This window comes from Myodes glareolus, chromosome 26, assembly GCF_982192425.1.
Source record: "Myodes glareolus chromosome 26, mMyoGla1.1, whole genome shotgun sequence".
NCBI lineage: Eukaryota > Metazoa > Chordata > Mammalia > Rodentia > Cricetidae > Myodes > Myodes glareolus.
The window spans coordinates 23,185,024-23,197,632 of NC_142051.1; the positions used below are offsets into that span (position 1 = coordinate 23,185,024).

The 12,609-nt window shown below is 43.6% G+C and overlaps 1 protein-coding gene across 1 annotated transcript in view; it reads right to left on the minus strand.

The window, feature by feature from the left end:
- Positions 1-623: 623 nt before the first annotated feature.
- Pawr (pro-apoptotic WT1 regulator) overlaps positions 624-12,609 on the minus strand; it is an 86,164-nt gene continuing 74,178 nt past the window's right edge. Inside the window, exons 5-7 of the mRNA XM_048418337.3 lie at positions 6,631-6,778; positions 3,304-3,408; positions 624-1,779 (exon numbers count right to left, since the gene is read on the minus strand). Of these exons, the coding sequence (XP_048274294.2) occupies positions 1,693-1,779; positions 3,304-3,408; positions 6,631-6,778 (340 nt within the window). The 3' untranslated portion in view covers positions 624-1,692. The remainder of the gene's footprint in view (positions 1,780-3,303; positions 3,409-6,630; positions 6,779-12,609) is intronic.

Consider the following 12,609-nt stretch of genomic DNA (forward strand, 5'->3'; position numbering starts at 1 on the left):
CCTGCTGGGGAGGCCAGGGGACCTAAGTTAAAGGGAGAAGACGCAGGATAGAGAGTTCCAGCTCCAGCGACTTCAGTGGGAAATACAGGCAGAGAGAGAAAGCAAAGCCAAGGAACTCAGAACCAGCAGGTGAGCAGCAGCAGAAATTCTGGAAAACAAGTCTAAAGTGGGCCTCTCCTGGAGCCGGTGTTTCTGTTCCTCCAGTGGGTACGGTCGATCCGTAACTTCTGGGGTGAGGAGTGCGGAGACCCTTGTGGCCAACAGAGAGACTTGTAGAAGATCGCATCTAGATGGATCGCTCCTCCATCCTTCCCCAGATTGTCTTATCTTCCTTGTTTTTCCAGCAGCGGATAAATGAATGGATTTGGTAAGGGAGCGGAAGGAGCCGGCAGGGCACCCAGAGGGGCTTTACCATGTTCAGGCTCTGAACTGAACTCTGCTGAGCAAGCAGGCTGTCTGCCTGAAAATCACCTAGCCAGCCGCTCAGTGGCAGAGTGCCTGCCGGGTTCAGCCCCCAGAACCGTTACAAAGAGGGAAGAAAAAGTATAGAGATTCAACTACAGGTATCCATGCGTTGAGGGAGGGGGTCTCAATACAAAAACACAACACAACACAACCCTAGATACAAGGATACTGAACAGGAGCCAACTTTATTTTATAAATCTTCAAATATGGTCTCTTTAGGATTTTCAGTATTAGGAAGCAGGAGTCCTTGGGACATGGGACGGTTCTCTCAAAAGGAAAATTGCATCCCAGTGTTTCTCCAAGTCAGCAATCAGCTGAGCTGTTCTGCTTATCAAATGTATAAATATTTCTAAGTGTGGAAAAATATTTCCGTTCTGATTTGGAAGCCCAAGCTGATATAGGCTTCGATTTTCTTCAGCACTGAAATTGTACACAACTCGAGGCCTGAAGAATAAGCAACTTTTTAAATATCCCATATTTACTGATAAAACCTAGAGCCATAAAAAAAAAATGATACGATAGTACCTACATAGGAAACTATACATTAACTGTTTTTTTTCTTCAGAAGCAATTGAAATTTTTCAAAATTCAAACACAAAATAGTCAATTTTCACTTACTATCACACAGTTCAAGTATTCTCTTAGGTTTACAGTTAGCCAGCTAGAACATATTAAGTAACTCTACAAAATCGCATTCCTCTCAAGATTACCGCCATACAAAATAGTGTGTCCATCACTACTCGGAATCATTAGAGCACATGGAAAGAAAGACGGCCGCAGAGAGGTCTTTATGAGCAAGTATTAACACACAGCAGACTGCACACATTAGGAATAAAAGCATTTGCAGGCAATTCCCCCAAGTACTTGAATTCATGTAAACAAAGACTAGGCATATTCCTGCAGGAAGAACATGTACTAACCTAGATAAAATATATGCAAACGGCTGCTACTTTGAACCATATATTACTGGGATATCACACAAAACCAAGAGACATTACCTATCATTTTTAATACCTAAAAATGTTACAAATTTGTGAAATACAGGATTGATACTTCTTAAGGCTAATAATGAAAAGGAGTAATTTTGCAAACCGGTATCCATCTGTTGTCAGAAATAAATACAGTTATCTCAATGTATTGCTTCACGGGAGCGCATCTTCTCTGTCTTAGCCAGGACATTCAATCAGTAGTTTAAAAACAGATTCTCCACACCGAGCCTTGAGTCTTCTACCTTGTCAGCTGCCCGACAACTTTCAAAAGAGTTTTATTCTCCTGCTTGAGCTGTTCATTTTCATCTTCTATGTCATCTAGGTCCTGGAGAGAGGGGGAGAGAGAGAACACTTTAAAAATACTGAAAAACATTCTGAAGGAGACTCGAGATAAAAATAAAACACAAAGCTAACTCATTTACTCAATTAATTTTAATGTAATCAGCTCTAAAAACGACACGGACTATGCTCTAACGTTACTTGACTGGGCCAATTCTCCTGGAACACCCAGATTATCAAAACCAGCCAGAAGTCAAGGTTTTAAAATTGTGACACCAGACACCACACACACACACACACACACACAAGCACGCACAAAGTGTGTTCCCTGTGCTAGAATTCTAGCTACAAATACATAGCCATAAGGTTCGTACTAAAACCATAATAAGTTTTAGCTATGAGAAATATCACTTGAAGGAAGAGTAGACACATAAAGACTTATCTTTGCAGTTTAGAATATTAAAACTTGACAGAGTCCACCTGCATGACAAGAGCCACACAGCCGCATTGTCATGAGCATACACTTTGTCGCTGGACTATCAGGCAGATGATTAAAGCGTTAGCAAAGTCAGATTTTGCACCTATTCACAGACTGAACAAATGCTAAGAAACAAGTCGGTTCAAATTATTATAAAAATGAGGTTTCTAAAATTACTACAACTGAGATCCACCTAAATTTAAATGAAATGATAAAATACATTCGTGTATCATTAAGCAATACACTTGAAAAGGGCTTCTAAAATTAAAACTGTTAAAACACATTCATGAGTCATGACTAAATTACAAACTTAGTAGGGAAGCGGTTTTCTGCTTATTTTTAATGCTCTTGGTGTCTGAGACAGCACAAACACATCACGGGCATCACAAATATTTGCCGAGCCTCTTAAACTGAATTCCAGCACAAATAAAGGCATGCTTATAGTGGATCAAGATGAAAGACTACATAAGACCCAAGTCAAATACTGGCCCCGCCAATAGCGACAGGCAACCTTGAGCAAGCTAACTGGGGTGCCTACAACTTGCGGCCATTTCCTCCAAGCTGCATTAGAAGACGCTGGCACTGAAGCCCCCTCCTTCGGTGTGGCATATGGGATCAAACCCCACAGCACTGCCTGATCTAGGCAAGCACTTTACCATTTAATTATTTTGTGGTTAGGACTGGATTAGGGGACCAAGCCTTGTCTCCCCGAAGCAAACCTTTCTTTCTTCCATCCTCTAAAATCCTCTAAATAAAGCAGAACAATGGCATCTCTTCTCCTCACAGCCCCGAGTAGATGCTTCCGACTTCGAGCAGGAGGGAAATTCTAGGGCTGGACATGTGGTGAGAAACTCAGGTGATGGGATGAAACTAGAGGTTGCACCGTTAATGGCTGCTTTATTAACTGAAGAGCAAACCCTACAAGGCAATGAACAGGTTCTCCACCCTCCCAGGCTTTCATCCAGCTACTCAAAACACAAAACGAAACAAACAGAAACACACACACACACACACACACACACACACACACACACACACACACACACACACACAGCAAAATCAACCCTGGCATCGAAATGCAAAAAGACTTACTCTGTTTAACAAATCGATCTCTTCCTTGAGTTTTCCAATCATTTCCTCTTTGTCTTGCATGAGTCTCACGAGCCTGCGGTTTTCTTGCCTTTCTCTGGCTATTTCCTGGTGAACACAGATCACAAAGCATTAACCGGGAGCAGGTTGCTAATAGTATGTTAAAATGACCAACACCCATCAATCACAGCCCAGGACTGCAGACATTGGCCAAGTCCCTTTCAGCCACATCAGACACAGAAGACATGCCTGTGACTACGAGGCCAACTCGCCCCTTTGTCAAGGAAAGGGTATCTGCATACTTTTCAAAAGAACAATACTGAAAACATTTGTTCATATGGGATGTCCTTCTGTATATGTGTTGCTTTTATTGGTTAATGAATGAAGATGCCTTGGCCTATGGCAGGGCAGAATATAGCCAGGCTGGAAGAAATAAAGAGAGTAGGTGGAGTCAAAGAGACGCCACGTAGCTGCCAAAAGAGACAGATGTAGAACCTTACCAGTAGGTCACAGCCTTCTGGTGATACACAGATGAATAGAAATGGGTTAATTTAAGATATAAGAGCCAGGTAGGAATATGCCTAAGCTGGAGGCCAAGTAGTGTTGCAATTAATATAGTTTCTGTGTGATGATTCAGGTCTGGGTAGCCGGGAAACCAATGAGCAGGCTCCATTTACAGTTTGTGAATTAAAAAGGGAAAGGTATTTGTGGCTGTCGTTGTTTTCCTTTGAACAACTATCTACTGGGCATGACGGACCATACTTATAGTTAGGAGTTGGGAGTCTGAGGCAGGAAGGCAACCTGAGCTCCAAAACAAGGGTGGAGGCAGAGAAAGAGGCCTTTTCTTTAGTGGTGTAGTCACTAATGAGATGCCCGTGAGCCTGTCCACAACCCCAAAGAAACTCATGGGGACACACACAGAAGTGGGGCTAGCTGGGTAGAGCATTAATGGGAGTGGCGGGGGGAGATGAGGATGTATGCGTAGTGAGAATCTGAATTGGTCTTCATAATAAAAACTCAGAGTCAGCTATCAGGGGTGCAAGCTGAAGGACCAGAAGCAGAGTGGCCAGTCACTAGAGTGCTCTGACCTCACCAACGCTCAGACCGAAGGGGCGATCCTGTCCTCAGACTGCATTCTCAGACTGACTGAGACGGCGCTGCTTCTCAGATTGCACTGAGCTCCTGTCTCCTCCTGCTTTATAGTCCTCTCTCCACCCAGCCATATCACCCCTGTCTCAACCTCTCTAGTGCTGGGATTAAAGGCATGGGATCCCAAGTGCTGGGATCACCTTTGTGTGAGCTGTGTTAGTGGCTCCTAACAGAGATTAGTCTGCCTCTGTCTCCCAAGTGCTGGGATTAAAGGTGTGTGCCACCATCCCCTGGCCTCTAGTGGCTTAGTTCTGCACTCTGATCTTCAGGCAAGCTTTATTTGTTAAAACACAAACAAAATATCGCTACATACAAGTGACCAACATACATTATGTGCATATATGAAATGCCATAATGAATCTTGTTAGTAAAAGTAAAACCTAATAAAAAAGAACCACCTAGGGGATTAAGAACGCACATCCTTGGGTACAAAAGGGGAAGAAGGGAGCGCAGACAAGCGCTTGTTCCTCTGCTTCCTAACACCCAGGAGCTGAGCATCTCTGATGGTGACTGTTGCGTCACCGAAGACCAGAAACAACAGGGCCAGTGACCATGGGTTGTAATTCTAAAACCATGAGGCACGGTAAGTCTCCAAAAGAAACGAGGGGCAACGATAAATCTCTACAAAGTGTCTCACACAAAGAACAAACAGGCCTAAAAAACACTGTACGGCGTGACATAATCTAGTCGTAAAGACAAAGGCCACACGTCCTTTCTCATTCCTAGATCCCAACTCTTAATGTATGGAAACAAGGGTGTGAGAGTTGGTATAGGTTATGAAATAGATATCAGAGAGAGAAAGAGAGAGAGAGAGAGAGAGAGAGAGAGAGAGAGGCGTTTAAAAAAAGTGGGGGAAGATGGCATGTGGAAAGAAAGAAAAGAAGGGAGGGTACAAGGGAGGAAGGGAGAATAACAGGAGAGGGCAAAAAGACCAAAACCACAAATTTTCAACCAATTGTGGTGGCGCACGCCAGTAAAATTTGCTGAAGGAGGCAGAGGCAGGAGGATCAGGAGTTCGAGGCCAGCCTGGGCTACACAAATTTTCATTAAAAAAAATGCCATAATGGATACTATGTAAAAATGTTATGATACTATGAAGCTAATAAAAATGCTTTTTAATTAAAAATCTTTAAAAAAAAAAAAGAGAGAGAGAGAGAGAGAGAGAAATCTTTATCTAGAGGTTTTTGAATTCAGGGCCTCCGGCCAGGTGTTTAACACACCTATGATCCCAGCACCTGGGAGGCGGAGGCTGCGAGGCCAGGTCCAGGATCATCATCAGTTAACTGCACCATACGTAAACCACGGACAAATGAAAGACCCCAGGGCCTCCATGCAGAGCTGGAAGGGTCTCAGAAAGCAGCCAGCTGCCCACAGCTATTCAAGGCTGCCAGATGCTAGCAACTAAGCCCAGCTCTTCTCAAACCTTCTGGAGTCTCTCAGAGGAACTTATTAAAAAGCAACAATGTGTGGTCTCTAAACCTTTAAATTTAAATAATGATTCCAATTAGAAACGGGTGCAAGCTTCAACGTAACCTACAAATAACCACTGGACCAGTAGTAAATTATATAAATTTCAAGATAATCTTTGTATCACAGAAAGTGACCTCCATTCATGAAAACAAAACACATTTCAACCGATTAGTTCAGCACCATTATTGATTTTAGATCAATGTCCGTGGGACACAGCCGAGACTCTGCAGTTTATAACTTCATGGTGGCATTTGACTTACTGTCGAAACATCCGCAAGCAGGTCTATCTTATTCCTACATGAAAATGGTTCAAGCACCAAATGTGGGCCTAACTCAGAATCCCCAAAAGGTCTACATTAGCACTCCGTTCAGATGGGGCAGCGCATGTCAGTGCAGACAGCTGAGGTCTCACGGACATCGCTCCTCAGGCTACAAGACTCGATAAAAGAGGAATGGCTACCGGACTGAGGAGTCCGGGAAGCTGCCTCATTTCTAAAGTGGACAGAAAAGCAGTAAGGAAACCAGGAAACCCCTAACCACTAGGTCTACGAGCTAACGCACAAGACAGTGAGTCAAAGTTGCCCCTGGAATAGAACCAGGTATCTCACCCCCTGATAGTGCCCGCCACCTGTTTTCGGGCACAATACTGTGCAACCGAGAGAAGAATGCTAAGACGTGTTCATTTTATTTTGACTAACTTATAAGTCATACCTTTTCGAGATCTTCAATTCTCTTTTCCAATGTGCTACTGGAGGCGAAGTTGCCCGCCGTGTTGGCATCTCTGCTGTGTCTGTTGAAACCACCTCTGTCTGTTTGGGGATATCGGCTGGAGGCGTCATCTTCTGGGGCAGTGCTTGCGCTGTGGAAAGAAAAGTGGGTGTTTTATATACATCCCTAGCACTCTAGACGAAAAAGGGCAAGGCGGGTTTTCTCTTCAGTCTGAACAATTAGCACTCCCTGAGGACACACACGATGTACCTACAGTTGTAGAATCTAATCCTCATCCCAACACAATGGTGGGGTAAATGTATAAAAGCACATGAATTCTTTGGGCTGATAACCGAGTGGATGTTATTAGTGTCAGGTACTGTTCCAGGTACTGAAGATGTCTATAGCAACCACAAACATGGCTGTCCTTTCAACCGGGAATGCCATCAGGTACAGCAGGGTGGAAATGACCGTCCACCACTCTTCAGCCAAGGCTAAACACACCAGGGACCTGAACGGAAGGGAATGGGTCTCTTAGACCACCTACAGTGAAAATTCACTTCTCCTTATCTTTTGTTTGTTTGTTTTGTTTTTGGAGACAGGGCTCTGTGTAGCCCCGGCTGTCCTCGAACTTACAGAGATCCACCTACTTCTATCTCTTTAGTACAACAATAATAACGCCTGGCTTATTTTTTCTTTTTTAAAAAATGCTTTTTATTTTCCAGAGTTCAATGTCTGGTTAAATTCCAAAACTTAAAGTCAAAATATAATTAGAACAATTGAAAAAAGAAAGAAAGAAAAGAACTGCCTAAAGTTGCGTATTTCTTACAGCTGATTAACAGCATTGTCGTTATTTAAAGGATTCCATGGAACAAGCTTTACTTTGCCCTCTGTATTGTCTCCTACTACATAAAAATCACCCCCAGAGTGAGCTCCAGGACATTGGGGCTACACAGAGAAACCTTATCTTGAAACAAACAAACAAACAAACAAAAAAACATTGATTGAAAATCTACAGGCTATGCTTATTAAAATTTTTGTTTCCAATCTTTCTTTTTTTTAAAAAAGATATTTATTTACTTATTATATATACAATATTCTGTCTGTGTATATGCCTGCAGACCAGAAGAGGGCACCAGGCCTCATCACAGATGGTTGTGAGCCACCATGTGGTTGCCGGGAATTGAACTCAGGACCTTTGGAAGAGCAGGCAATGCTCTTAACCACTGAGCCATCTCTCCAGCCCCCCAATCTTTCATTAGTGGCCACTTGAGTAGTCTCCAGAGGAAAAAATGGATCCCTGATGTATGAACTTGCCACTCAGAGATCTTTTCAACCTATCTGATCCTAGGGGATCTGACGGTAACTTTCGAACACGCAATGCCACGGCAACCACTGCCTTTGTCCATTATGCTAACTTAGGAGCCCGCCAAGGCAAGCTATGAAAGCTGTGCCCTATAATTTCTACCTTTTCTTTCTTTCTTTGATCTTATCTGCCACTGACAAACATCTGACATTCCTTCCTTGCACAAAAGGTTAAGATAATTAAAAAAAGAGAGAAGTGGAGAGTGGGGTTGTGCTAGGAGCCAAGTAAGTCTCCGGCGCATATTTATAAAGCTGCCGGCCAAACTGCGCTCTTATCTTGCAAAAACAGCCAAAGTTCATCCCGAAGTTCAAATACTCCGGACTGAAATTTTCCCCTTTGAAAGCCAATGTATAACCACTTAGCATACAAGAGTCGATTAGCCTGGATGATAAGATCAACCCCGAGCTAACAGTTTTCAGGAGTCTCAGGCTGAAAACATTACTGGTTATTCCCCTGTGCCTTTAAGTGAACTACTATGAATTCGGTCGACGGAGTTCGGCACACACAGCAAGGCTTTCTCAAAGCGGAAAGTACGGCTTACGTTCTCACGCACGCGCCTGCGTCTTCTGGGCGTGGCCACTTGGTCATTACACAGTGGGGGATTACAAAAGCAAACCAGAACTGCAAACTACGCGTAGCCCCCTTTTAAAATTCATGTATTTTACGCGAGTTGTGTCCATCAGCAATGAGGCTGAAAAATAACTTGTGCCAATAATCAACGTGCTCATCGCCTATGAAAGCTGTCGAGAGCTGCCGGTCTCGAACACTGTCTTGATCCTAGTAACACACAACTTCCCATGGTTCCCTTACCAACCTACGCAGTTTGCAGACCTGACTAGTCTATACCCTACTCACATATTGGTGTAGGCGTATAGAGGTACGCGTATAGAGGTCAGAGGACAGGATCGAGTGTCATTCCTCAAGCATGGTCACATTTATTTACTTTTATTTTTTTTTTTAAATGGAGATAGAATCTCTTCGTTTGCCCAGAGCTCACTGAATAGGTTTAGCAATCTTCAGGGCCTACTTGCCTCTGTTTCCACAGTACAGGGTTTATAAAGGCAGGCTCAGGCTGCCATGGCTGAATTTTTTTATGTTGGCTCTGGGGATCAAACTCAGGTCCTTGAACTTTAGGGCAGAACCATTTCTCCAGCCCTGTTATGTTTTAACACTAGTGACCTGAAGAAAGACTTGGTAAGAATCTCACGAAGTACAAACTTATGGTTATGATAATCCTGAACATGTGTTTATGATGAAGCCTAATGCATCCATCAATCAATTTATTTCGAGCCTATTTACGTCATGCATTCAAACACCACATAAAGTTAAGGCTTGCACTGTTTCAATGGCCAATACGTCTTTGTGAACAATTCACTTAGCATTTCTTGATCATCATGGCTGATGTCTGAACTCAGCTTTACTGAGAAATGACATTTCCCAACCAAACCCGTGAAGACGCATCCTGTACCTCTCTGGAATGACTTCCACGATCACCACTCAATGTTCCCTTACTGTCACAATCAGAAAAGGTGTGTCTGTCCTCATCAAAAAAGTCCAGCAAAGTTTGCTTTGATGCTAGTAAATTAGAATCCAAGAGAAATACAAAGTTCCTAAGATTTAGGAAACAATTTAAAAAGGAGAAACTTAAAATAATGAAAATATATTTTCATTTATTTTAGTAGTCAATTCTACATTCACATTGTTTCGTTTATGGAACTCAAGTCTGACTAACATTAACACAGTTTCTAAGCATGGTAACTGCTTGCACCTTCCTCAATTCCTACACAGTTTGAGTCACAAATGACTGATACAAAGTGCCAGATGCTTCAACAGCCTCCAGACTAACAGACAACTTCCCACGGTCCTTGCAAACATGACCACTCTATACCCTACGCGTAGATCTGAACAGTGTACCCTAGGCCCAGATCTGAACAGTGTACCCTAGGCCCAGATCTGAAGTGTACCCTAGGCCCAGATCTGAACAGTGTACCCTAGGCCCAGATCTGAACAGTGTACCCTAGGCCCAGATCTGAAGTGTACCCTAGGCCCAGATCTGAACAGTGTACCCTAGGCCCAGATCTGAAGTGTACCCTAGGCCCAGATCTGAACAGTGTACCCTAGGCCCAGATCTGAACAGTGTACCCTAGGCCCAGATCTGAAGTGTACCCTAGGCCCAGATCTGAACAGTGTACCCTAGGCCCAGATCTGAAGTGTACCCTAGGCCCAGATCTGAACAGTGTACCCTAGGCCCAGATCTGAAGTGTACCCTAGGCCCAGATCTGAAGTGTACCCTAGGCCCAGATCTGAACAGTGTACCCTAGGCCCAGATCTGAAGTGTACCCTAGGCCCAGATCTGAACAGTGTACCCTAGGCCCAGATCTGAAGTGTACCCTAGGCCCAGATCTGAACAGTGTACCCTAGGCCCAGATCTGAACAGTGTACCCTAGGCCCAGATCTGAAGTGTACCCTAGGCCCAGATCTGAACAGTATACCCTAGGCCCAGATCTGAACAGTGTACCCTAGGCCCAGATCTGAACAGTATACCCTAGTCCCAGATCTGAACAGTGTACCCTAGGTCCAGATCTGAACAGTGTACCCTAGGCCCAGATCTGAACAGTGTACCCTAGGCCCAGATCTGAACAGTGTACCCTAGGCCCAGATCTGAACAGTGTACCCTAGGCCCAGATCTGAACAGTGTACCCTAGGCCCGGATCTGAACAGTATACCCTAGGCACACATCTGTTCATGCATGAACTTGGAGGCAACGATGACCACACAAAATGCAGCTCAGGATGCTAAATGCTCCTCTAGAATTCCTCACTTAGGCTGTCATGGATCACAGCAAACCGTCCAGGGCCCACCCCTGGAGCAACACTAGGCTACGATGTTTAAACTGACATTCAGGAGATCCCGAGTGAATCTCACTTGAGAGGCGGGAGAGCCCAATAAGGCTAAAACATAAAATGTAAACAGAAGATAAGAGGATGGGAAGGCAAACTGAAAACTATTTTATAGAAGAATTCAAACTAATTCAAATTCAAACAAAAAAAAAAGTCTCCAATTTTTTTAATGGCGCACCCATACTGGAACGTGTGTTCACTTACCCACTATTTTGTGGGACTTATGATGATCATATACAAGTAGTAAATTTAATGTTCTGCCAAAATATAGAATACAAAGGATTGAAAAAGACTAAAATTTGTTTTATTTATTTATGCTACAAATATTCATTCTTAAAGGAAATGACTATTTAAGTCTTAAGAAACTACTGAATTTGCTTCATTCTGCCTGAGGATCTAGTTAATAAGGATTTAATACCCCATGGTCCAGAAATTCAAAGAATGATCCATTTGCCTATTTGCCTTTAAAGGCTATCACAGAGATGGCAGAATCTGGAAGGTGCCTAAGAAGTTTACTTAAAACCTCAAAATCATTTTTAGTTCCTGAGCACAGGTGTGATCTTGTGCACCTTACCAGATGAACAGCCATGTGTCACGCATGTGCTTACGCATTTGGTCATGCTTCCCGTGAAGTTCCTAAGCCTGAACTTACCTAGTTTGTGATCATTCGCTAAACTAGATAATTTACAAACCCATTGAACAAACAGTCTAACTTCAATACTGTGCAACAGGGGCAACGTGGACCAGGAAACTCGCTTTCTGAACACCTTCAGGGTCGACCATTGGGCGAGGGGTTCCAGACAACATGCCTACACAGCCATGAACAGGACGGGTGGTTAAAGAGAAATGGCTGCTTTTGTTCCCCCTCGAGAGAAAAAGGTAAATAAAACCAATAGGGGCGAACACCTGCAATGCAAGTTCCTTGAGGCTGAGGGGGGAGGAGCTACTTGGGCCCTGAAGTTAAAGTCCAGCCTACATAGCGAAACACCAACTCAAGGCAAAAATCCATCAATCAATAAATTGATTGAGAGTAAGCGGAGATTGTAGTAATGAACCCCTGCACCCCGACAGGTGCTCTTGCACACAAACCCCTTGGCAAAGCCACTCACTTATCTAAAGCTAACAGCAGCTGGGAATACAGTACGGCACGGCCCTGGCCTCACGTGTACGAGGGCCTAACTTCAATGTCCAGCGCCAAAACAAATAAGGGCAACGGGAAGCCATTAAAGCGGGAACTGGAACAGAATCGCTTTTTACAAAACACACTGCGAATCAGCAAGGACAGCGCAGCGGTTAGGTTAGGCACGATAATTCACGTAGGCTATGGTGGTAGAGCAACAAACAGCCCGCAGTTAATCTCAATAAGGGCTGCATAACCAGGTAAAGACAAGATAATGAAATGAAAAAAAAAAAAAGAATAACAAAGTAGTCCTTGCAGGCTTGAGACCCTGGGTTCACACACGTCTGAGCCTTCAGTCTTAGCACTACTGACATCTACTGATGAACGCACTGAGCTCAGCCTGCTTTCCGGGTATCCAACCGTGGCTGATTCCTTTTTGTAGCAATGAGGCAAAAGAGAAAGAAACCAAATCCTAAGAGAGTTGATTGCGACTCAATGCAATAAATACAAAGAAGAAAGGACAAAGAAGACTGAGACAGGAAGAAAGCCAAGATAGGATGTATCAATGGAGTCCTGCCGCAATACAGAAAGGCACT